Below are 26,493 nucleotides of genomic sequence, written 5' to 3'. Positions count from 1 at the left end.
CTATATTGCTTCCAAGCAATCTGCTTACTCTTTATTCAAATATATGCCTGAATAAAAAGTATTCTATATCATTTAAGTAGCAGATGATGCAAAGTGAAGAATACTGAGAAAACGGATGAAGTATGGTAGGCGCTATTTTTCAAATCCAGGAAAGTACTTACACATTGGGGATATCATAGGAAAATTTCCCCATATTTTCAAACACAGGGATAATCTCATCACAGTCCATGTAAAACCTGTCTTAGAAATATAAAACCTGTTTTAGGAATATTCATCTTTTAGACAATATTATATACTTAATACAACTGGGTAACAGTATCTGTGCTGCATATTAATGAAAGGTAGTATCCAATTGACCCCTCTTGCCAAAGCAACAGTTTCCACCAGCAGAATGGAGAGGGGGCAACCCCCCCCCCACTGCTGCCCACCATGAACCCTCAAAATCTGCACTATAGGGTTGAGGGATCCTCTGGAGAAGGCTTTATGAAATGCAGGTGGAGGAGAGGAGGGGAAAGCCCTGTGGCACTAGTGTAAGTTCACTTGCACAATGTTTATTTGCCCAGTTAGTATATTTCTTAATGCAACGTCAACGATTTTTACCTACAACTCTGTATCTGCATTTTAATGTAATCTATAATGGTTATCTGAAAACTCATTGCTGTTTAGGGAACGAAAAACATTCAAGGAATCTCTGTGGATTGTTTAAAACCAGAACAAACCCAATACTATCCAACTACTGCCCTTCCCAATAAGTGAGTATTCCTACTAAGTCTTCTCAAACGAAAGAACTTATGAACTGTGGAAGGCGCTAGAATTGTGCAACAAAAATACAAAGCAAAGTAATGCATGCAATAGGTATTTACACCTTTTATTTCTGTACATTTGGATCCCTGCCATCCTACCTACCATGCAGAATTCTAGACCTTGTGCAGAGTCTATTGAAAGCAGTACAGCAATTCCACTTTATTCTCTTTTACAATTTCAATATGTTTCCTTTATGTGCAGTATCACAAGCTGTTTTTTCTCCAGGTGCAGGACCTTTACTATTTTTTACTGTGAAATCCTATGTTTACTCAACAGTCCCACTATGTTCAGTTGAGCTCGCTCCCTAGCATGTGGATTGGATCCAGACTGCATTATGTTTAGGGTAGACCAACTCAAATCAATGAAACTGAAGTTAATCATGACTAAATTAAGTCTCAATGTCTTTCAGTGGGTCTACTCCAAGTATGACAATGTCTAAACAGTGTGTTTAGGATTGTAGACTTAAAAAGTGACTAACACATTTTTAGTGAACATATAAAAATTAACCGTTCCACAGTAGCTAGGGCTCCATTACCTTGGGGGTGTTCTTTTTTTCAGATTATCTAGTTTTAAGACTTCATCCCCAACTGTCGTTTTTAAGTTGCAGAGAACCTAGAATAATAAAAATCCTAATTTAAGTTATGGTACAACATATCAACTACTGATGGAGGAAGAACATGGCTTTCTTTGAATGTTAGAACTACCATGTATGTGAAATTAGCGATTTTATTTTGAACCACAGTTACACACAGAACAACATATTACATATGATAAAGCTATAAAGACCAAAGCACAGTGGGCAGGTCCAGATGCAATCGGTACTAATATGGACATTTCCCCACCACACATACAGACCACAAGTCAATTCTGTGCATTTCTATGCAGAAGCAAGCCAAAAACAAGCCTCCAGTTTTCACACCTTCTCCTTAGAGGAACAGTATGAATACCTTGCTCTTTAAATACCTTTAAATTTTAGCGTTAGACTTAGGATCGCACTAGCCATGAGGGTCTTTTTGTTTTTTTGAAAATACTTTTTATTTATTTTTGTCTTTATAAATGAAATAAACAAGACCAACAACCTGATCAATAACTACAATTTCCCAACAATACAATATTCTTAGGAGGACACAACAATAATGAAAAGGAAAAGAAAAAAAAAAGACTTTTTTCTTTTTTAAAGGGTTAAATTTAAACTCCAATACACACGGGCTTCAGATCCCATTCTACTTTAAAAACTATACCTATAACATTAGCAATATTACAATTTAATAATCAACCTTACATTTCAATATCACAGCATCAGTCTTATAGCAAGGAAGCAGGCCTACAATTCATTCCCAGTAACCATATATCGCCCTTAAGTTAGAATATAATAGTAATAATAAAGCTTAACAGTTTAACCAACCAAAAATCTTACTAAGTAGTCTTATAGTGATGATGATGATAATACTAATAATGAAATTATGTTATATAATAAAGCTTGGAAGCAACCTTACAACAGTCAGTAATATATTTTATACTAGATATATAAATGAGTGTGCACAACACACCCTCAAACAATATATTTAAATACAGCATATCATATCATAAAATGGATCATATCCATTTTAGAGAAAACAAGAATTTAAATAAAAAGAAAAAAAAAGAAAAATGAAAGAAAGCAAACGAATATATGTATAATCAGTTATCTCTGGCCTAGCCTGAATCATGCAGACTAAACATAGACAGTTAACAAAACTTGTTTAAAGATTCCAGTTCATGGGGCTGGAACAGAAATCTCACGCATTTTTACATTCAGCCATGCCTCTGCCATTTCATGATTTAGGAACTTCTTCATCTGACCTTCAGAAACAATGCAAAATGTAGCAGCATATTTTAAGTGATATTGTAAGTTCATTTGTTTTGCCAGATTTTTCGCCTTGATCAGCCACCTCTTTGATGTAATCTGGAAATAATATAACTTTATCTTGTTTCCAAAAAAGATTTCCACCCTCTCTTGCCAAACGCAGGATATAATTCTTTGTAGATATTCTTGCAAATTGGACTATAATCGTATAGCCAGTCCCTTTAGCATTTGGCACACGAAATGCCTGCTCAATATCAAGTAAATAATCAGATGGCACAGGGAGAATCTCATGCAAAAGCTTGTCTACAAAGGTAGGAAAATTTACATCACTAGGCAAATTTTTAATACCAATAATAGGTACATTGGATCTGTGCGTGAAGACCTCCAGTTGGGAAATTCTGCGAGAAATTTTTGAAAAAAGCTTGTCGTAGTTTCGTTCACTGTCAGCCTATCTTGCAGCTCATTAACCTTTGCCTCCATTTTTTGCCAAGAAGTGTTAATTAAATCCACAGCCCCTTGCAGGGTGGTGATGGAATTTTGAATTGAACCCAACGTCTTAGCTTGCTCCGCAAATTGTGAAGATAAAAGTTTTTATCAGAGTAAGTAACTCCCCTGTATCTTCGGTTTTCAGAGCCTTTGCCAAAGGAGGTACGGGGGGAGTGGGCGGTGATTGCAGTTCCTTTCTTTCTCCTTGCTGTAGCCATGTTTCTCTTCAAACAAATCTTGCAGGTCCTCAAATATTGTTGATATTTCTTAAACCATCCCTCGGATGTTGTTGATATTTCTTAATCCATATATTACAATGGAACACGTCAGCCCTGTTTTCTCCTATTAGACAGGAGTTTCAAAACAGCTTTTTGCGATGATTAAGCTCTGGGAGAGTGGTCTCGGAATCCAGTCCCACCCCCCTGTTTCGCGGAGAGTACCTTTCTCCAAGATCTCATCCAGATGTTGCCTTGCCCCCTTCCAGGGGGGAGATGAAAAGGTTTTTCAACCTTTTAAAAAGCTGTTTGAAACAGCGTCCCGCAGAGGCTCCGCGGAATGCTGCGAGGGTGACACTGGTTCCAACCGGAAGTCCTAGCCATGAAGGTCTTCAAGGGCCACTGGCCCTCTGTGCTGCCAAACAGGAGCCTTACTACTTCAGAAAGATTACCACTTGGCAGCATTGATTGGTGGTGGCTGCTTCAATGCAGCTCAGCAATTCCTTCCAGGCAGCACTTAAGCATACTGCCAAGGAATGAGTCCTGCAGTTCCAAGCCCATGAATGGCACCCTTGTTCTGCTAGAAGTCCTACTGCTGAAGAACACGTAATCTGCCTTCTGGACTGATTTGAGCAACCTGACTTATACGCCATCTCACAACCTGTGTGATGTCATCACAAACGTTGGGCCACCCCTTGAAAGCTTGGCTGCAGTTATTTCTGGCAGGTGGGGGAGGCAATGCACCATTGCCACCTGTGCAGTGTATTGCACTGCAATATAAAGGACAAGACCATCCTAGTAGATCTCCTGCGAGGTGACCTCAAGTTTACGGAGTTTGACTCAGGTACATTGCTTTGGGATTCTCCATACACAGATTTTGATGACACATGGGTATACAGCTGCCCTGAATGGATAAAATACCACCAGTACCGTGGCCTGCCTGACACTGTGTGGTCATTGGGAGTGTTGATCTATAATATGGTGTGTAGGGACATCCCTTTTGAGTGTGATGAGGATATCCTCCTTGGGAATGCTCCACTATCACTGCAGGGTATCCCCAGACTGCCATCACTTGACTGAATGGTGCCTCTCCCTAGCCCAAATGAAGTGACCTTCCCTTGAGCAGATCCTGGCCCATTTCTGGCTCCCCACCTTCTTTGAACAGACTTGCCAGGAAGTGCAACAGCCCACAATCCCTAAAGCCAGCACCAGCCTGTGACTAGGGTGGCCTCTGGACAGTGCTGGTGTGGCTTGTCACGGAGTGGACCAATGTATCTTGGCTCTTCTGCAACAACAGGCTGATGTAACCACTGTCTCTTATTCTTGTTGATTAGCTGAGTGGCTGCCCCAGCACAGGTGTTGCCACTGGAGCCAACTCATGAAATCCCAGGTCCATGGCAGTGACCCTACCCACCCAACTAGAAAAGGGGGCTGAACTTGGTCCCTACCCAAGGTAAGAGAGACCAATGGACACTGTTCTGTTTACACAAAGACTCTGTGTGCCCCTAGTAAGGGGCAGAAGACTGGCACTAAGCAAGCAATATTTACAGGCTTCAATGCTGGCTTCCTCCTATGTACACCTTGATCAGTGTTGGAGCACCTGAGGATCTCCTTGATGTAAAGGACTGGATAAAATTTAAATGCCTTCAAATCCCCTTATTTCCAACTGCTGACTGGAGGTAAGGGTGGGGTTTCCCTGCACTGTTTCTTCAGCAATCACCAGGGGAATCCCAGCTCATATTTTCACTCAGTAACTGGAGATAAGAATGAGTTTTTTCTGTACAAGGCTGGATGAGGAACCTGCACAGGTCGGAAGTTCTGACTTTCGACTTGGGGGTTGGACTCGATGGCCTTGTAGGCCCCTTCCAACCCTACTATTCTATGATTCTATGTTCCCTTTCCCTGGTTTAAGCTGATACAACTATATTAAGCCACAGCTGACTTCCACATTAAAGAACTGACTTCTAGTTCCTGTAATTAATTGGTTAGAGAATACTACTGCAAAAAGTTGGCTTAACATCTTAGACAAAGACTGATCACTTGCAAGACCTGCAGTAGCAGTTTTCATGCTAGTTTTATTACTGCAAATGTAGCTTAAATTATTGTGAATTAAAAAACTCAGAAAGAAAACTAAGGAATAAGAATTAAAATTAAAGTTACCTGATTTAAATTATGGCAAGGTTTTAAGGAATGGGTTGCTTTCAACTCTCTTGCGGTCTTTATGGCTGCATCCAAATTGCTTTTTTTCTGTAGAACCAAGACCTGAACACTATGTACTTCAGTTATATAGTAACTGGTGTTCATTACCAACTCTGTCTCTAGTTTCCTTTTCCTAATTAGAAACAAAGAAAGTTAGACCGCAAAGCTGATCATACACTGCAAAATAGGAAGTTTGACTAGCCAACTACATTGTACAGAAAAAATGCACATTAAGAACCACAAGATAATTACATTACAAACTTATACTGTATAACCTACAGGGACACCAAATTTCTGTAAGAGGCAATACTCCTTGCCCTCAAGACAAGCAACTCTGAAACAGCTTAAATTCAGTTTCTTCTATCACTCATTTGCAATACCAACCACTCATTAAAAAGGCATGCCTGCACAATCTGCTCTTCAGTGTGGCATTATCTGCTACAAATCTTTGCAAAGTAACTAAGGACAACAACTAGTAATCTGATCTACATTCATGGCAAGGAAATGTTTTAAAAATAAACTATTTTGTTTATTAAAATGTTCATGGACGAGAGATTTGCTTGCCACATGTAGTTACTCCAAGTCAGTGATTTACTAGTAGAACTGAAAGTTACCTGTAGGAATCATGGGGAAAAGAAAGAGCAAAGAGAACAAAAGCAGAGGAAAACTGGAGGCTAGATGTTTTGCAATATTCTGTTTTTTAGATCACTGACTGCCATTTAATAATTTATATGGGAAAACAGCAGAGGACTGCAATAAGGCTCACTATTATGGCAGGGGAAAAATCTAGTCTGACTTATGGTCAGGCCTTTGCTGACAAAAACTTCATGCAGGGAAAACAAAGCATCTCGGGGCTCGCAGATGCATTGTGCCTCTCTAGGATTCCTACAATATATAGTCCTTCTCCCCTCAAGCACCATGTTGATACTGTTATAATGAACCACACAGAATGAAGAGATGAAGCCACATAGAACCGTGTATTTTATAGTTACGATTTTTAGAGAAAAGACTTAATACCAAAATGTAAGTTTTACCTTGAATTTAGAGCAGCAATAAAGTCTGCAAACTTGGTATTAACAACATCTGCAATCTTGCCTTCTTCCCGCTTTGCTTCAGTGACAAGGTGTTCAAGCATCTTTTTCATTTTTTGAGAAATGACAAGAAAACACAAATGTGCACATACTTTCTAGGCAGCAGAACTAGAGTTACAAGTATCGAGTTATAAGTTACAAGTACAAGTACTAAACTAGAATAAGTAATGAACAATACCACAGAAATTAGTGTCTTCCACCCCCTTTTCCTCTATTACTTGGTGGCACCCTGGTGAAGTAGAAATAACCTAAACCTTCTAAGCCCGGTGAGTCCAAAAAGGGCCAGATTTCCAGCAACAGACATCCCGACTGACAACAACTTCTGTAGCAGCCCTACCAGGGGTCAGACTAAGTAGCCTCATGCAGTCTCATGCTTCATGTTCTTGCTGAGCTCTTGCTCTCTGAAATATGTTTGTAAGCTGACGAGACACAGGAATTTCTTATCTTGTCAACAAAGGCTAAGGTCATAGTGATATGTATATCATGTTCTCTGCTGTTCTCTGCTTATCATGGCTACCCTATAACCCATTTCTTGTATTATTAACAATGGTGCTAGGAGAGGAAATGCTGAATACTGCAAACCCACACAGAAAGGGGCGGGGGAGATTTTGTATATGTGTCATAATGTCTATAAAAACAATGTGCTGATGTAAATCGGGGCTTTTGGCTCTTTGGAAGTGATTCCAGCCTTAAGCCCGCGCGTTAAATAAAGAAAAACTCTTTTCCTTCACTCCGTGGTCTCTCTGACTCTGAGTTCTGCAACACCTCCACCTGAACATCAAGATGCACCTTGGAATCTATGAGCACAGCCAGACTGCAGGCCTGAGTCTTAATGGGGAGTGCAATTCTGTACAGCACCAGCTGTATCCCCACTCTGAATCAGACTCGTCCCCAATCAACAGTACTTCCATCTTGCTTGATTAAACTTCAGTCCGTTCACACTTATCCAGTTCATCACCGACCACAGGCAATGGCTGGATGCTAAACATGGAAGACAAGATGGATCCTACAAGCCAAAAGCCAAAGGGACTAATCTCCCAGCACCCATCTCTCCGATGGTCCAGAAAGGGCTAGAACAACTGCAGTACAGTACAGCCCAGTCAGGAGACGCAAAAGCATACCAAGACTGATGGTACTGAAAGCCACCAAGAGGTCTAGGAGAACTAACAGGACACACTCCCTTCCGTCCATTTCCAAGCACAGGTAATCCAGCAGACTAACCAGGCAGTTCTCTGCACCAATGCCAGACAGGAAGCCAGAAAGAAAAAGATATAGATCAGCCTTGTTTTTAGTAATTCACCTGGTTCCATGAGCAGCTAGGAATTTCACCCAGGCAGATGAATGTGCTGCCAGGGAAGGGACGGAGCACTTGACCCCTCCTCCAGCAGCACATTGCATTTCTACAGAATGGGGAAAAGGGGAATCCACCTCCTGTCTGCCTAATGTAGACACCAAGCAGGCTGCCAGCAGAGGTATGGTGGGCTTCGTATTCCCACGCACCTTTGCAGTCCACTACTTTTCCACGTGTGATGCTCCCTCCTACAGCTCCAGAGCAGAAACCAAAAGGGCTAGTGGAGGAAGGAAGAAGCGTCCTTCCCTCTGCCAGGTTTCTAAACTGGACACACAGCAAGCAAACCTCCTGAGCACCTAGCTGGCTTCTGGAAAAGGGACAGAGCAATCCATGCCTTTGCCACAAGCCCACTGAGCTTCTATGCTGGACATAGAGAAACTAAACCCCTTCCCATATGTCCAGCATAGAAATTAAACAAGCTGTTAGAGGGGAGCACTCATTTCTAACTGACTTTTTACTTGTAAGAGCAACAGGCAAAGGAGGGGCAGAGCACTCCACCAGATCCTCTTATGAGTAAAAAGCAGGAACATATTATTTTCAAGCAATTAACTTTTGGGGGCTAATTTACAAGGCTGATCTAGTTAACTGTTATCATCCAAGGCCCTTGGAGCTAAGTTGCCACCAAGTGCTCTAGCACCTTGCTCAAATATTGCTAGGGAAAAGATTTCTGGGAACCCATAAAAGTAAAATCTGAAATATTTCAAGCTGACATAAAATCTCTTGGCCTACCTCCTCCATAGTCTTCAAACACTTAAGATTGCTTTTAGCTTCTTCCAAAGCTTTCTCTATCTCTTGCAAAGTTTTGCTATCCTGAGAAAAGTCAACGGGCAACACTGAAGTTGACAGAATGTGATTGTAGATACACACACAAACCCTTAGCATTACATTTCAGTAAACTTTAATTAAAAACCAAATTTTTCAGAAGTTTCTGCATCTAAATGAAGTTTCAACAAAGGACAGACAAATTAATCTTGACAGAACCAGGAAGATGCGTTGAAACAGAGCTTAAATCAAATATCCATACTTTTAGGCTAAATTATCATTTATGATGTAGTAAGTCTCCATGCGGAGCTGTTAATGCCTTGCGCAGGATCCAGACATTTATTTTTAAGGAAGCTTTTATGTTGTAAGGGACCTTTCCCCAACCTGGCCCCCTCCAGATGTTTTGGACTTCAACTCCCATCAGCCCCAATCAGCATGGCCTATGGTCAAAGCATTCTGGGAACTGTAATCCCAAACATCTGGAGCACACCTGGTTACGGAAGGCTGCTGTAAGCAAGCTGCATTTTTCATAATTGAAGGCAACTCTATTCCCTTGCTTTGCAGGCCTGTCTCATTATGACATGATTCGTTTGCTCCTTTACATTTATTATTTAGATCTTTGTAGCAGGGTGGATTAATTTAAATCAAAGTGATTTAAATATATTTAAATAAGCAAGAAAAAAGGCCAATTTATAGCAAGTTTCTCATTGATACTTCATATAGTTCCTGAAGTTACACTGATGGGGTCTGAGCTGGTGTTGAGTGATCAATAAAAAGATCTTAGGATTTTATTTATTTTTATTTATTTATTGCATTTATACCCCGCCTTTTTTCCTCTTGCAAGGAACCCAAGGCGGCTTACATTATCCTCCTCCTCTCCATTTTATCCTCACAACAACCCTGTGAGGTGGGTTGGGCAAATCTATGATGTGACCACACTTGGAATACTGTGTACAGTTCTGTCACCACACCTCAAAGAGGATATTAGAGAGATCACATCGCTCAATGATCCTGGTATTGGTATACTACTGTAACTGTGTCATATGTTATCTGACATGACAGCGATATTCAAAGAAACAATACTTTGCAGCCTTTTTGTTTTTCTGGGCTCTCTCCACTTTCTGAGCAATCTGGGCTAGACAAATTCCTGGAGAAGGCTGTCAATGGCTACTAATCCTGATTGCTATGTGCTACCTCCTGTATTAGAGGCAGTATGCCTTTGTACACCAGTTGCTGGGGAATATGGGCGGGAGGATGTGGTTGCAGTCATGTCCTGCTCGTGGGTTTCCCATCAACAGCTGGTCAGCCATCATGGGAACAGAACAAGATAGATCCAGCATGGCTCTTATGTTCTTAGATTGGAATAATCCATTGACTAAGAGACAGGAAACATTCCTTTTCTTAAACGTGTGAATTCTTTACCTCCATCGAATATCAGACAAATCCAAATAAGATTGTTTACATACCATATCCACTGTAGATGTCTCCAAAGTTAGATGATGAACTGGAGTCCAGTCAGGACAGTCAGTCTGCTTACTCTCCTCTTTGTTGCTTTGATTATAGTTACTAATCCTACAAAGTCAAATTATTCTATTTGTAAACAAAAATAAGCCTTTAAGAACACATTCTCTCTCAGAAAAAGAACCCTTCATTTGTCACCTCAACGTTTATACAAGACCCAGCTACTTTCCTTCTCCATGTTTTTAGCACTAGAATATCTAATTACAATTCTAATCCTAGCATAAAAGGGCAATAGGAGTTGACTGTGCTTTTATGTGGAATCAAGAAATAACTTTGGCACAATGAAAGGTTATGCTGCAGCAGCCTCAAGTGTTATTTTCTTTGTTTCTTCAACACACAGAATCAATCAGCATTGAATAAAACAGGCATTTAATCTCTAAGGAAGTACAGTTGAACAAATTCCACATAAACAAGAATCCCCTAAAACTTCAATGATAAAATTAGATTATACTGCATTGTTTACACACAGAAAAGAGTTATTATTACCATCAATTACACTAATTTGTATAGGGTCATTTGCATCAGAAAATTTTCAGTTGGCCCCAGAAAATCACTAGAATGTGATGTAATTTATTATGTTTACTAAATGTAAGTAAAATAAACAAAACTAATGAAGTATCCGATATTAACTATTTGTCCCAATACACCACAGGTATTTGACCTGAAATATTTGAGGGGGAAAATAAAGTACACTTAAGGTGCAATCCTATGAACATTTAGACAGAAAAAAGGCCTACAACTCCCAGCATCATGCTGGGAATTGTAGGCCTCTTTTTCTGTCTAAACGTGCATAGGATGGCACCCTTAATGTGATTTAAATGTTATATTATATGAAGACATTTTTATCGGAATACTTGTAAGATTTTAAAGACAGTAGCATTCAAACTTTCCTTACACTGTGTAAATGTGAGAAACAAAGGTACCAAAAACTGTTGATGCACTAATTCAGCCTTCCCAAACCTGGTTGTTGTTGATTATTCGTTCAGTCGCTTCCGATTCTTTGTGACTTCATGGATAAGCCCACACCAGAGCTTCCTCTCGGCTGTCGCCAAATATTTTGGATTACAACTTCCAGCATCATTCAGTAGGCATGGCTGGCTGGGAGTTATACTCCAACACATTTGGAGGGCACCAGGCTGGGGTAGGCAATCAGAAGAACAGTTCATGATATGCTGACAACCACTCATCTATTTCAATAGAATTCAACTTCCTTCCCTGAAGTTGTTGGGGCACATTCAGATTCGCTGTCACTACTTGTTCATTTCATTTCACTTCACACTGAGACATAGATGTATTTCAGTGACACTTGGGTATTCTTAGGGATGTCACAGGAGTCTGGAAAGGGGGTGGAGTCCAGCGGACTCCCCTGCCCCCCACTCAGCCTCCCAGATGCCAGTCCATGGACCGGCACGCTTGCCCAACTTGATGAGCAACTAGTCGGACAAGTGCAGTGACCCCTGCTGGTCCACCATTTTGCAAAAAAAACAGCGGCTCGGGATTTTTTGTAAATATAACGTTGCATAAACGGGGCCATTTACACAACATGACAGGCAGTAATGTTCGCAAAATGGCGATTCAGGCAGGGATTGGGCAGCCGCTCACGGCTCACCAGGAACTTGTGGCTTGGCGAACGGGGTGTGTGCGTGATGGGGTTTCAGCGAGCAGCACACAGTGCAGATGGAGGTGGGTCCGTCCATTCCTAGGTATTCTCTCACATACTTGCTAGGGATATCACCCCCAAAACATTCATTACAACTCTGAAACAACAAATCTGGCCTAATATTGTATTTGCAATTGGCATCCATTCATTGTTACTAATGAACTTATGAATCTTAATTTTTTCCACACCACATTAGTGATTATCACTCACTGTGAACATGTTCTAGCCTGACATGCCAACTCTTCTTACTTTCAACCATCAAAATGAACAGTTTTACCTTTTAGGTCTTTGTAAACTCCGCAGACGAACTTTTTGTTCAAAATCTAAGGTCACCTACAGGAGAGAGAAAAGGTAGTTTAAGGCACAATCCTACATATGTTTAGACAGAACACAAGTCCTACAACACCCAGAATCGCCTAGCCAGCCACGCGGGCTGGGAATGCTGGGAGCTGTAGGACCTTTTTCTACCTAAACTGCACAGGATTGCCCCATTAATGAAGCATTTTCACTGTTCATAAAACTAGCTGGCTCTTTCTTTGATGGTTGCTTAAATATGCTTTATTTCAGTTCAGGGCTAGAGCTATAACACGGGATAATGGAGCCTTAATGTATATTATATTATACTACTGGGAGATTTCATTTCATTCATTACATTTCTATACTGCCCAATAGCTAAAGCTCTCTGGGTGGTTTACAAAGATTAAAAACTTTAAAAATACAACATTGTACATAATATTTACATATAAACAGACAACATACACACACGCACATGTAAACAAACAATTTTAACAATCAACATTAAGAAATCCCATGACCTGCTTAAGAACCTTATCACATGCTACCAAATGTCAGAGTAGAGGAAGGTCCTTAAGCTGGTGCCAAAAAGGTAACACTGCTGATGCCAGGCGGGCCTGACTGGGATATTGTTCCATAATCGGGCGGGGGGGGCACCACCAAAAAGGCCCTTTCCCTTGTTGCTACCTTCTGAGCCTCCCTCGGAGGAGGCACCTGGAGGAGAGCCTTAGATAATGAGCATAATAAATGGGTAGGTCCATTGTGAACATGTTCCAGCCCAACAAACCAACTCTTCTTGCTTCCAACCATCAAAATGAATACAGATTTACCTTTTAGATCATTGTGAACTCCTCAGACAAGCACGGATCTGCCTCCACCATTCCCACTTCTCCTTCCCTCAATATTATTTAAGGGGAGAAAAGAGGCTGGTGCCTCCTTCCCCCAGCAATGCCCTTGTGGACCACGTTAGAATACAAGAACTGTGCTGGATCAGACCAATGGCCTATCCAGCATTGTTACTGCATAATGGCCAACCAGATCCTGATGAGAAGCACTCATGTTCTCCTTGTGGGCAACTGTTCTTGCTCCCCAGCAGCTGATATACAGAAACATACACAAATGTGTAGCCAATGTGGGTAGCAATAATTGATAAGCCTTATTTTCCATGCATTATCTAATCTCCCTTTAAAGCCATCCAAGTTGGTAGCCAGGCCTACATTTGTGGTAGTTAATTGCACCATTAAACTATGCATTCTGTGAAATACCTCCTTTTACCTATTCTGAATCATTCTAGTCCAGCATGGCTGGTCAGGGCATGGTGGGAGTTGTAAGACTTTTTTCTGTCTAAAAGTGTGTAGGACTGAGCTCTTAACATTTCTGGTATGTACATCCACAGGCTTTATGTCAGTCTCTACATCAACCATACTCTTGAGGGAGGAATACTATGTATGGTTAGACAGGAAAAAGTCCGGTAACTCCCAGCATTCCCTAGAGATGGAAAGAACTTACAAAGATGGAAGGAAAAGCATGCATGCAATATAAATCTTATCTTCCATATGTTGGGCAATGACTGAAAAGACTGACTGAGAAGTACTTGGCACATCATTAAACTTTATTAAGTTATTATTTTGTTTAATTTAAGTTCTCTTGAGGGAGCAATCCTATCCCAATGCTTGTGAGTCTCCAAACTCAGAGGCTTACAGGCATCCAGTGCAGAGCAGGAGAGGTGGTGGTGATCTTTGCCTCTGCGCACCTCCTGCTCCGCATTTTCACTGGGCTTTTCTGCCCATCTAGCTGGGGTGCTGCCGAGGGGAGGGGAAGGAAGCTGGAGAGGCCTGGACACACTTCATAAGCTGGCCTCTCCAGTCCAATCCCCCCAGAAATGCCCCTTTACCTTCTCTCCGAGGTCACTTTTCTGTCCTCATGAGAGGCAGCCGGCACGGTTCTCAGTACCAATGGGGAGGGAAGCATGGATTCCTGGATCCAAGGTCAGACCACTGTTTCCAACCTCAGATCCAGGAATGTGAAATATCCTGTGGCTCCCCCAGATGCTGTCTAGGGCCCATGGGATTGCTGCTCAATTATGTTACATAAATCTAAGCGTATTAGATGATTTGTATTTATGGCTTGTGCTTTTTACACCAACTGTACAGTGCCCCTCACATGTACTCTTAACATGCTCTATCACCAAATAATTGGCCACAGGCCTCATTTTGTTAATATCCCCTTATCTCAAAGTAACCAATCTAATTACTTTTGAAGTATAGCTGTCATTTTCACTGATCCTGCTGGAATTCCAAAACTTCAAACCTAAGAAGAAAACACATCAAGTAAATACAAGTTAGCATACTACTGCTTTTCTTATTTATGAAGGAGCACACATTAAAAAGCCCACAAATTAGCTACTGAATTTTGAAGCACGCATTTCAATAATTTCACAGTAACCTGTTGGAGGATTCTGGCTGGCCAAGTTGTTTTAAAGAAAAAAAGAATGGAAAAGAAATGTCTCTTTGTCTTTGGCCAACTTCAGCGTACCTTATTTGGACACTGTCAGTGCCCTCAAGGGAACTTTAGGTATTAATAAAACTAATTGTTCCTTCCTGAAAAGCGGCAACACTTTAACATATAATGCTGATAAAATTTAAAATGGGGGGGGGGTGAGAAAAGGAGGAAAGGAAAATTAAAGCCCCACTCAGATTAGATCTTAGAAAACCAGTTCTTCCAGAACTTCAACTAAATGGTTTCCATAAATTACATTATGGTTAATGCAAGTCCTGTGAACGACAGACAAACCCACACAACACAAATTAACAGCCCAGGATCGCCATTGCTTGAAAATTAGTGGTGCCAAAACTGGGGGGGGGGGGGGCAGCAAGATCCTAAAGCAGCTTTCCCCAGCATAGCGCCCTCCAGGTATGTTGAACAACATCTGTAGTGTACTGGTTAGAGTATTGAACTGGGGAGATCCATGTTCAAGCCATGAAGCTCACTGAGTGACTCTGTGCCAGTCACCAACTCTCGGCCTAACCTACCTCACAGGGTTGTTATATTTATTCATTTATATCCCGCCTTTTTTCCTCTTGCAAGGAACCCAAAGTAGTTTTACGTTATCCTCCTCCTGTGAGGTAGGTTGGTTTTGAGAAGAAAATGCAGAAGAGGACCATATAAGTCGCCTTGGGTTTCTTGCAAGGACAAAAAAAAAAAAAGGCAGGGTATCAATGTCATAACCAAGAAATAAATCTCGTACAATCGCTTCAGGCTGGGGGATTATGAGAGCTGTAGTTCAACACATCTGGAGGGCAGCAGGTTGGAGAATGCTGCCCTGCAGTAAGGGAGAAGGTCGACAGAAGAAGAGCTGCCCGAATCAGGATCAGGGCCCCCCTCCCCTACAACCCCCAATTTCACCACAGAATCTGATCCCGAACGACATGAAGGGGCGGCACCTCTCAAGGAGCGTCTCGCCGCCTGCAAAATGGCTGACTGAAGCGATAAAGCACCTCGAGCAGCCCCTCGGCAGCACGCGGCTTCCCCACGATCGCCCTCGTCGCCTCTAATTCGGGAGCGCCTTGCATGGGGGGCGGGGTGAGCGCGTCCCGCACGTGTGTTTGTCCACCACAAACCCGGGAGAGCGTGAGGAGGCTGGCGGGACTCCCCGCCTCCCTCGTGCCTCCCCTTAGTATCCCCACCCAGCGCGCGCTCACAACGTGGGCCTAACAGTGAGGTCCCACCCAGCTCGACGGGCCTTGCCCCCGAGTCAGCCTGCGCAGGGTCGCCACTTGGGAACAAGCCCCGCCGAACTCAACAGGGCGTGCTTCCGAGCGACCCTGCTTAGGATCACGGCCACGCCGCGCGCATCAGGGTGGGCAAGCCCCACGGCACAGTCCTACGCATCTTTACTCCGAAGCGAGCCCTTCTGAGTTCAGTATCCAACGTTAGTCCTACGTAGAGCAGACCCATTGAGCTGAACGTTAGCTATGACTATCTGAAGTCTCATTCATTTCAGTGGGTCTACTCTACATAGGGCTACCATTGGCACTACCCCACGTTGCAGCCCTGGGCAGGCTGACCTGAAAGTAAACCTCGCGACCTTATCCTAGGTACATTACCCAGCCGCAAGACACAGGACTTTTCTTCTGTCTAAACGTGCGTAGGATTGCGCCCTACAAATCCCAGCATTCCCCAACCACGACGCCAGGAGTGATAGAACCTTTTTTTCTGTCTAAGCATGCGTAGGACTGCTACTTCAATGGGCCGCTCACTCCAAACTGAGCATAGCTTTGCAACCGCGGGCGGCCGCTCTACGCACGCTTTCTCGGCAGCAACTCCCACTGAACTAAATGGGGGCTTTTTTCTTCCGAGTAGGCACGGTGAGGCTAGCTCTAGTTCCTTGCACGCAAGCCTCCTCCAGCTCTAGTTCCTTGCACGCAAGCCTCCTCCAGCTCTAGTTCCTTGCACGCAAGCCTCCTCCAGCTACCCCTTTTCAAGCAACTGCCGCGCCCCACCGATTTTCCATCACCTGCGGAGACGCTTATGGGTGCCCGACGAATCGGCACCCCGCGCTGCCGGCAGCCGTCGAAAGGACTTCTCCTTTGGGACCTGCCTCGCCTGCTCTGCACAACATCCGACGGCGACGCCATCTTCTTCTTTTTTGCCCCTCTCGCGACTTCCTACCGCCCCCAGCGCGAACGGGTCGCTCACTAGTCGAGCCACCTAGCTGGCACGTGCGGCAGGCTCGTTTCCATATTTCTTTGCGCCCGCCTGCCCGGCGCATGTGTTTCGGCCAATGAGAACTCTCGGGTGGCCTTTCGGTAGCCAATCGCGACGCCTCGACGGGGGCGGCGGGAGTCGTCATTTCGTATGGCATTTTCGTTAGCTAGCGTGGGACTTTTGGGTGGGTGGGCGGGGGTAGAAAGCAAAGGGCATCGTTTATAATGTGTTTATTAATTACAAATTAATAGAAGCGTGTCTGTGAATGTGGTAACTTTTATTGGTTTCATATTGTTCATTTTATTGCAATTTTATTTGTATGATGATGATGGTGTTTTAAATTGCAAAACGCCTATGGAAATTTATTTTATAAATTCAATAAACAAATGACGGTCCTTTCCGTAGAATAATATAAAAGACTGCCCAAGCCGTTGCTTTGCTATTCATTTAAAGCATTTTTCTCTGCTCTTCAGCTGGAAAAGGCTTCCAGGGAGGTTTACAAAATCCAATACTAAGCTAATAATGAAAAATACTTGCATCTGGACAGTTATATCACAGCAGTCCATGAGGGGAGTGTAGTCTGCTTCTGTTCAACGTCATTCTATCCTTATCAGAAGTGGCAGTTCCCTGAACTGAGAGTATGTCCAACTGCCACATTTCACAAGCCTATTTTATTTTTTTATCCAGATCTCACAAGATCTAATCCCTGTGCAAGACAAGTTCATGCACACCTCCTTAATACCTAACGGCTAGGATACAAAATGTTATTTTAGGCATTTCCAAAATAGTACTTTAGAGCTTGGGTTTGCCTAGTGGGGTATTAAAACAACAACAACAGCAACTCTCCCCCCCTTGACAACAGACGTCTCACAAACTGTTTTTGAAATTCCTATTTCAAAAGAGGTTTGGGAGGCTGTTTCGCTGGATCATGGAGAAAGCAAGAGAATTCCAGAAAAACGTCTATTTCTGCTTCATTGACTACGCTAAAGCCTGTGATTGTGTGGATCACAACAAACTCTGGCAAATTCTGAAAGAGATGGGAGTACCAGACCACCTTACCTGTCTCCTGAGAAACTTGTACGAGGGTCAAGAAGCAACAGTAAGAACCAGACATGGAACAACCGAGTGGTTCAAAATTGGGAAAGGAGTACGACAAGGCTGCATATTGTCACCCTGCTTATTTAACTTATATGCAGAGTACATCATGAGAAACGTCGGGTTGGATGAATCGCAGGTCGGAATTAAGATTGCCGGGAGAATTATCAACAACCTCCGATATGCAGACAATACTACCCTAATGGCAGAAAGCGAAGAGGATCTAAAGAGCCTCTTGTTGAGGGTGAAAGAGGAGAGTGCAAAAGCTGGTTTGAAACTCAACATTAAAAAACTTAAGATCATGGCATCTGGCCCCATCACTTCCTGGCATATAGAAAGGGAAGAAATGGAAGCAGTGACAGATTTTACTTTCTTGGGCTCCAAGATCACCGCAGACGGTGACTGTAGCCATGAAATTAAAAGACGCTTGCTCCTTGGGAGGAAAGCTATGGCAAACCTAGACAGCCTAGTAAGAAGCAGAGACATCACCTTGCCGACAAAGGTCCGTCTAATCAAAGCTATGGTTTTCCCAGTAGCAACGTATGGCTGTGAGAGCTGGACTATGAGGAAGGCTGAGCGCCGAAGAATTGATGCTTTCGAACTGTGGTGCTGGAGAAGACTGTTACGAGTCCCCTGGACTGCAAGGAGGTCAAATCAGTCCATCCTAAAGGAAATTAACCCTGACTGCTCATTGGAAGGACAGATACTGAAGCTGAAGCTCAAATATTTTGGCCACCTAATGCAAAGAGAAAACTCTCTGGAAAAGACCCTGATGCTGGGAAAGACTGAAGGCAAAAGGAGAAGGGGACGGCAGAGGATGAGATGGCTAGATAGTATCACCGATGCAATGAATATGAACTTGAGCACACTCCGGGAGAGAGCGCAGGACAGGAAGGCCTGGCGTGCTATGGTCCATGGGGTCACAAAGAGTCGGACACGACTGAACAACAACAACAACATGGGTGCTGTTGCTAGGGGCTCCAAAGTCTTCCTGACAGAATACAGGGTAAGTATAAGTACAGGATATGTAGTTCTTTGGATCCATGTCATAGTATGTTTCTTAAAAAAAAACTGTGGGGTGGAATGTGTGTGGGGTGGGGTGCATTGGCAGCTTTCCTTAACCTACCTGGATGGTTGTTTGTTTATGTACCACCCAGGGGCGTTGCTAGGTTCTTAAAAGATCCAGGGCACAGGCCCATAACACACATTTGCTTATACATACATACATACATACATATATAAAATATCCAAGTCTAAGCACACCTCTAATATATATGTGTGTGGTGTGTGCATGTCATGTGCTTGCATGTGTGTATAGATTACATACATACATAAGAAGTGTGCACTGGCCCCACCCCACTTCAACTCAGACCCCGATTCAGCATTTTGGAAAATATCCCGATTGTGCTCAGACCAATTTGTAGTCGGACCATTTCATCTCAGCACCAAACCTGAGTCAATGTTTGGAAAAATGAGTATGCTTCCTGTTGACTACCATTGGATTTTTTATTTTTTTTTAAACACCCTGTAACTTTTTCTCTTGGTCAGAACTGGGTGATCATTTCAGGCATAGTAGCCCCCTAGAAGAGGATTACACCTGCCCAATGTCAGAAAAAGAGGTGCAGGGTTTATATTTTGATTTTCTTTTAAAGGGAACTGCCAATAACATTTTATTACTTGGAAGAATTGGATAAACATTTCAGGATCCATTGCTCCATCAGAGGAGATCATGTCTGCAAAACTTCAGAATGCTAGCCACAAGGGATTTTGTGCAAGGGTGGCCTTGACATTTTGAGGTCTCCAAAAGAGGACATACTTCCCTCCCTATTTTTCTTGTGGACCATTGTTCTGAAAATTACAGACAGCCTAAAGTTGTCCCTAAGAAAGAAACCAGCAAAGTTTCAGAAGGATAGGTGCGGCAGTTCATGTGGAAGGGGTGTTCTCCAGTTTGGAGGAGGGAGTGATTTGCTTTTCTTTCCCTTCACCCCTTTCTGAATAGCTTTTGGGTAAATTTGTATGAAAATGCACAGGTCATTAGAGGTGTCCCCCTGTCAGGAGCACCCTAGCGGCCTCTTTCAGTACACTCCAATAGCCAGCTCAAGACACAGATGAAAGGAATTATTTTCAAGGCTTTAATCCTTTTACAACTTAATGACTCTTTCAGATGCTAATCACCAGCGACTAAGCAATGAACAGCAGATTAGCCTATGCTCCGGGTAGGCAGTTGGTCCCCATTTGAAGGAGAATCACTTGAAGATCCTGAACTTATGGGCTAGGGAGAAATCCTCCCTCTTTCCCTTGGGTCCACAGGACGCAGCTGTTGCTTTTACGCCAAACGGGCGCTACGCCTCCTTTCCACGCCCTCCATCGCTCGTCGCTGTCTGCATTGAGCGTCTAGCAAGCCCCCCTCCTGCAGTCTCTCACTGCCTGGGTCACTATCTATCTCAGGAATGCTGGCAGGAGGAATCTCTGTCAGCTGCTGTGCCTGTGAGGGATAAGCTGGCTCCTCTCCCACGGATTGCTGATCCTCCTCAGAATCAGAACTGCTCCGGGGTTCTATCGGCTCAGTTTCCACCCTGACACCCCCAGGCAGGAAACCTGCAAAGTTTCTGAAGGATATACATGCATGCAAATTTAGAATGACTAGAATGAATTTACATTTACATAGAATGTATTTACACCACATCAGTGTGGTGGCCCCCTTCCTGTGGAATTCCCTGCCTTTAGAGGTCAGGCAGGCACCAACACTGTGTTCTTTCCAGCGACTCCTGAAGATGTTTTTATTCCAAGAGGCCTTCCTTGCATGACCAGCCGTGGTTTGTTAAATTCCACTTCATTGGGGTTTGTGTTTTTTAAAAATGTTTTAACTCTTTTAACTTCTTGTTTTATTCTTTTATCATGTTGTTCACTGCTCCGAAACCTTCTGATGCGGAGCGGCATATAAATATTGCAAATAAATAAATAAAGTATTTACATTTCACCATTATTAACAGCAGGGGAACATGGGTGGGAAAGTGCTATTGCACTCATGTCCTACTTGTGGGTTTCCCGTGGGCATCTGGTTGGCTACTGTGTGAACAGAATGCTGGACTAGATGGACCTTGGTCTGATGCAACACAGCTTTTCTTAGTTTCTTAAACATAGAGTGCCTCTGAGCATATGCAGAATGCTTTTCTTTCACCACTGAGCACTTACATTCTCCCCCTACCAATTCTATTCCCCTCTATGTAACCATCCCTCCTCATCCTACCATCCTCCAGGAACTCTTCATAAAAACAGACATCTTGTTTTGTGCCACTAACTCTCCTCTACCTCCTCTCATTGTATCTTCCTCCCCATAACTTCATTTGTGCCAAGACTTCACCAGGTTTCAGCCAATGAGTCTGTTTTCAAAACTAGGGCTCATTATAGAGAAACTCTGAGCATGTACTAAGTGCCTTTAAAACTAGAGTTTTAAATGAAAAAAACACAAATGACAAAACATGCATAGGACTGAGCTGAAAGGGCAGTCAGTTCATTAGATGGAATTGGGCAGGCACTGTATTAAGCCTGCAATACCATGCTTACAACTCAGGACGTATTTCTGAGTAAACATGCAGAACATCAAGGTGCAAATCTCCCTGCAAGAGTAACTCGTGCTGGAATCCTATGCACACTTTCCTGAAGGTTGTTGTTGTTCAGTCGTTCAGTCGTGTCCAACTCTTCGTGACCCCATGGACCATAGCACGCCAGGCCTTCCTGTCCTGCGCTCTCTCCCGGAGCGTGCTCAAGTTCATATTCATTGCATCCGTGATGCTATCTAGCCATCTCATCCTCTGCCGTCCCCTTCTCCTTTTGCCTTCAGTCTTTCCCAGCATCAGGGTCTTTTCCAGGGAGTTTTCTCTTCGCATTAGGTGGCCAAAATATTGGAGCTTCAGCTTCATTATCTGTCCTTCCAATGAGCACTCAGGGTTGATTTCCTTTAGGATGGACTGATTGGACCTCCTTGCAGTCCAGGGGACTCGTAAGAGTCTTCTCCAGCACCACAGTTCAAAAGCATCAATTCTTCGGCGCTCAGCCTTCCTTATAGTCCAGCTCTCACAGCCATACATTACTACTGGGAAAACCATAGCTTTGATTAGACGGACCTTTGTCGGCAAGGTGATGTCTCTGCTTCTTACTATGCTGTCTAGGTTTGCCATAGCTTTCCTCCCAAGGAGCAAGCGTCTTTTAATTTCATGGCTACAGTCACCGTCTGCGGTGATCTTGGAGCCCAAGAAAGTAAAATCTGTCACTGCTTCCATTTCTTCCCCTTCTATATGCCAGGAAGTGATAGGGCCAGATGTCATGATCTTAGTTTTTTTAATGTTGAGTTTCAAACCAGCTTTTGCACTCTCCTCTTTCACCCTCAACAAGAGGCTCTTGAGATCCTCTTCGCTTTCTGCCATTAGGGTGGTATCGTCTGCATATCGGAGGTTGTTGATAATTCTCCCGGCAATCTTAATTCCGACCTGTGATTCATCCAACCCGGCATTTCTCATGATGTACTCTGCATATAAGTTAAATAAGCAGGGTGACAATATGCAGCCTTGTCGTACTCCTTTCCCAATTTTGAACCAATCGGTTGTTCCATGTCTGGTTCTTACTGTTGCTTCTTGACCCTCGTACAGGTTTCTCAGGAGACAGGTAAGGTGGTCTGGTACTCCCATCACTTTAAGAATTTGCCACAGTTTGTTGTGATCCACACAAAGGCTTTAGCGTAGTCAATGAAGCAGAAATAGACGTTTTTCTGGAATTCTCTTGCTTTCTCCATGATGCAGCGAATGTTGGCAATTTGATCTCTAGTTCCTCTGCCTCTTCGAAACCCAGCTTGTACTTCCGGTAGTTCTCGGTTCGCATATTGCTGAAGCCTAGCTTGTAGGTTTTTGAGCATCACCTTGCTGGCATGTGAAATGAGCGCAATTGTGCGGTAGTTTGAACACTCTTTGGCGTTGCCCTTCTTTGGAATTGGAATGTAAACTGACCTTTTCCAGTCTTGTGGCCACTGTTGAGTGTTACAGATTTGTTGGCATATTGAATGCAGCACTTTAACAGCATCATCTTTTAGGATTTTAAATAGCTCGGCTGGAATACTGTCATCTCCGCTAGCTTTGTTGTTACTAATGCTTCCTAAGGCCCACTTGACTTCACTCTCGAGGATGTCCGGCTCAAGTTCAGTGACCGCACTATCATGGCTATCAGGGACATTCAGATCTTTCCTGTATAGTTCTTCTGTGTATTCTTGCCACCTCTTCTTAATCTCATCTGCTTCTGTTAGGTCCCTGCCTTCTTTGTCCTTTATCATGCCCGTCTTTGCACAAAACGTTCCCTTGAGATCTCCAGTTTTCTTGAAGAGATCTCTAGTCTTCCCCATTCTGTTGTTTTCCTCGATTTCTTTGCATTGTTCATTTAAGAAGGCCTTCTTGTCTCTCCTTGCTATTCTCTGGAACTCTGCATTCAGTTGGGTATATCTTCCCCTTTCTCCCTTGCTTTTCGCTTCCCTTCTTTCCTCAGCTACTTGTAAAGCCTCATCAGACAGCCACTTGGCTTTCTTGCATTTCTTTTTCTTTGGGACGGATTTCGTTGCTGCCTCCTGAACAATGTTACGGACCTCCGTCCATAGTTCCTCAGGCACTCTGTCTATCAGGTCTAATCCCTGAAATCTATTCCTCACCTCCACTGTATATTCAGAAGGGATATGACTGAGGTCATACCTGAACGGTTTAGTGGTTTTCCCTACGTTCTTCAATTTAAGCCGAAATTTTGCAAGAAGCAGCTCATGATCTGAGCCACAGTCAGCTCCAGGTCTTGTTTTTACTGACTGTATGGAGCTTCTCCATCTTTGGCTGCAAAGGACATAATCAATCTGATTTCGATATTGACCATCTGGTGACGTCCATGTGTAGAGTCGCCTCTTGTGCTGTTGGAAAAGAGTGTTTGCTATGATCAGCATGTTCTCTTGGCAAAACTCTATTAGCTTTTGTCCTGCTTCATTTTGTACACCAAGGCCATGCCTGCCTGTTATCCCGGTGATTTCTTGACTTCCTACTTTAGCATTCCAATCCCCTATGATGAAGAGGACATCTTTTTTTGGCGTTAGTTCTAGAAGGTGTTGTAGGTCTTCATAGAACCCATCAACCTCAGCTTCTTTGGCCTCAGTGGTTGGGGCATAGACTTGAATTACTGTGATGTTGAATGGTTTGCCTTGGATTCGTACTGAGATCATTCTATCATTTTTAAGATTGTACCCCAGTACTGCTTTTCCCACCCTTTTGTTGACTATGAGTGCTACTCCATTTCTTCTAAGGGATTCTTGCCCACAATAGTAGATATGATGGTCACCTGAATTAAATTCGCCCATGCCTGTCCATTTTAGTTCACTGATTCCCAAGATGTCGATGTTCAATCTTGCCATCTCATGTTTGACCACCTCCAGCTTACCTTGATTCATTGATCTGACATTCCAGGTTCCTAAACAATATTGTTCTTTACAGCATCGGATTTTCTTTTCACCACCAGACACATCCACAGCTGAGTGTCCTTTCGGGTTTGGCCCAGCCGCTTCACTCTTTCTGGCGCTACTTGGAAATACCCTCTGCTCTTCCCCAGTAGCATATTGGACACCATCCGACCTGAGGGGCTCATCTTCCGGCGTCATATCTTTTAGCCTTGTGATACGTTCCATGGGGTTTTCTTGGCAAGAATACTGGAGTGGGTTGCCATTTCCTTCTCCAGTGGACCACATTTTGTCAGAACCCTCTGCCATGACCTGTCCATCTTGGGTGGCCCTGCACGGCATAGCTTATGGCTTCACTGAGTTACGCAAGCCCCTTCGCCACAACAAGGCAGTGATCCATGAAGGGGTACCTGAAGGTAAGCCTCATTAAATATAATGGGGCTTCCGAGTAGGCTTACATAGGATTGTATAAATGAGCAGTATTTATCTCCCCTCCATTTAAAACAACAAACCAAAAACTCATATTTCTCTTAAAGCTTTCTGTTCATAAGAACATAGGAAGCTGCCTTATACTGAGTCAGACCCTGGGACCATCTAGCATAGTCTTGTTGACAGTGACTTGCAGCAGCCGCCTTCTTTCCTAGCCCTACCTGGAGATGCTGGGGATTGAACATGGGACCATCTGCATGCCAAGCATGTGCTCTACCACTGAGCTACAGCCCTTCTTATTGCTGAATCATGGCAACTGACAAAACAGCCCCAGATTTGTTTCTCTGCAACCATGTGAACCCACTTTTCTCAATGACTTGAGTGAGAAGGAGAAAACCAACCCTCCTGTCTGTTTCTATAAAGTCAAATACAGTTCAGAATGTCTCTTGCCCACTGAAGAGAATTCTCTTTAAGAATTCCTCAAGATATGCTATGGGTGGAATAAAGAAGAGAAAGAAAGAACAGGATAGGGGAGGGAAGAAGAAAAGAAGAATGGTGATTGAAAATGCCCGGGGTGGGGTACAGAGAATTCCCTCAGCCAAGTGGCTCCATTCAGAGAGGTAGTACTTCAGAGGAATTTAGGAGGCTGTGGAAGGGGATTGCACGTACTTAAATTAACTTTATGAGATGAGGTGGCTGAGGGCTCTTTCTAGCTTTTTTAAAACTGTAGAACCTGTTTAAAAGCCTTAGCAGTTCTTCGATCATGATGCCACATAGCCCTAACCCTCCTTTTGAAATAATTTGAGTCCTACAGCTATTTCAGAGAAATTAAAGTGGAGGGGGAGAAAAAAGTTTGTGGAGGCTGATAGGATCCTTTGCTGTACTGAAGCTACTAAACTTCTGCAGAAGCCAAAGTTTCCACTTTGGGGCAGTAAAATCAGGTGCTGAATGAAATACCAGTATTTCACATGGAGCTCTTTCTTCCCTCCCTTGCCCCTCTTCAAAATTTCATTGCAGGCGAGCTCCCAACAGTGGGCATGTAAGAGCCGAAAAGAAAAGTAGGGGGAGAGAGGTATTTTGCACCTCACAAAAACCCTACACCAGAGATTAGGGATAGTGACCTCCTAATGGTCACCTTAAACACCTTCTGATTAGGATCTCTACTTCCCTGGGTGACATGACAGTTTTTACTTTTTGTTTTAGTCTTTGAGAAAAGGAAATTTTACGCATGGCTAGCACAAAAGCCACTGGACCTAACTGTCTGAAATGGGGCAGGTTGTCAGCTCCATAGGGGCTGCCAGGCCCCCAAATTCCATGCATGGATGTCGAAGCACAAAAAAAATATAGCTCTTTGTTTTGACAGATTTTCTTGAAAATAGCAAAATTTACCTGTGACTAGCACAAAGGCCACTGGACCTAACTGCCTGAAATTTGGCAGGCTCAATCAGCTCCATGGGAGCTACCACATCTCCAAATATCATGTATTTATCTTACAAAATAAAAAAGTTACGTCCAATTAGGACAGCTCAAAAGATCCAGGACACAGCTCAAAAAAGAT

General features: G+C 43.2%; 1 protein-coding gene and 1 pseudogene across 9 annotated transcripts in view; one reads left to right on the top strand and one right to left on the bottom strand.

Annotated features, from left to right (window-relative positions):
- The window catches only part of RNF17 (ring finger protein 17), a 78,571-nt gene extending 61,646 nt beyond the window's left edge, over positions 1–16,925 (bottom strand). For 8 of the 9 annotated variants that reach the window (XM_084842773.1, XM_084842775.1, XM_084842768.1 and 5 more), the window contains exons 1-9: positions 16,746–16,925; positions 14,484–14,539; positions 12,213–12,268; positions 10,221–10,326; positions 8,722–8,802; positions 6,585–6,685; positions 5,512–5,683; positions 1,340–1,416; positions 162–236 (exon numbers count right to left, since the gene is read on the bottom strand). In XM_084842773.1, the coding sequence (XP_084698899.1) occupies positions 162–236; positions 1,340–1,416; positions 5,512–5,683; positions 6,585–6,685; positions 8,722–8,802; positions 10,221–10,326; positions 12,213–12,268; positions 14,484–14,539; positions 16,746–16,866 (845 nt within the window). In that variant the 5' untranslated portion in view covers positions 16,867–16,925. Of the gene's footprint in view, positions 1–161; positions 237–1,339; positions 1,417–5,511; positions 5,684–6,584; positions 6,686–8,721; positions 8,803–10,220; positions 10,327–12,212; positions 12,269–14,483; positions 14,540–15,672; positions 16,132–16,745 lie in introns of those variants that run through there. The other variant, XM_084842777.1, reaches the window with a different exon arrangement.
- On the top strand, positions 3,838–4,570 carry LOC146349496 (serine/threonine-protein kinase pim-1 pseudogene; annotated as a pseudogene).
- Positions 16,926–26,493: the final 9,568 nt, after the last annotated feature.

Source organism: Heloderma suspectum, chromosome 3, assembly GCF_057233095.1.
Source record: "Heloderma suspectum isolate Gila_16-S chromosome 3, 16-S_ref, whole genome shotgun sequence".
In the NCBI taxonomy this organism is placed as follows: Eukaryota; Metazoa; Chordata; class Lepidosauria; order Squamata; family Helodermatidae; genus Heloderma; species Heloderma suspectum.
Note: the sequence above shows the minus strand (reverse complement) of the source record. Positions and strands in the feature narration are given on the sequence as shown.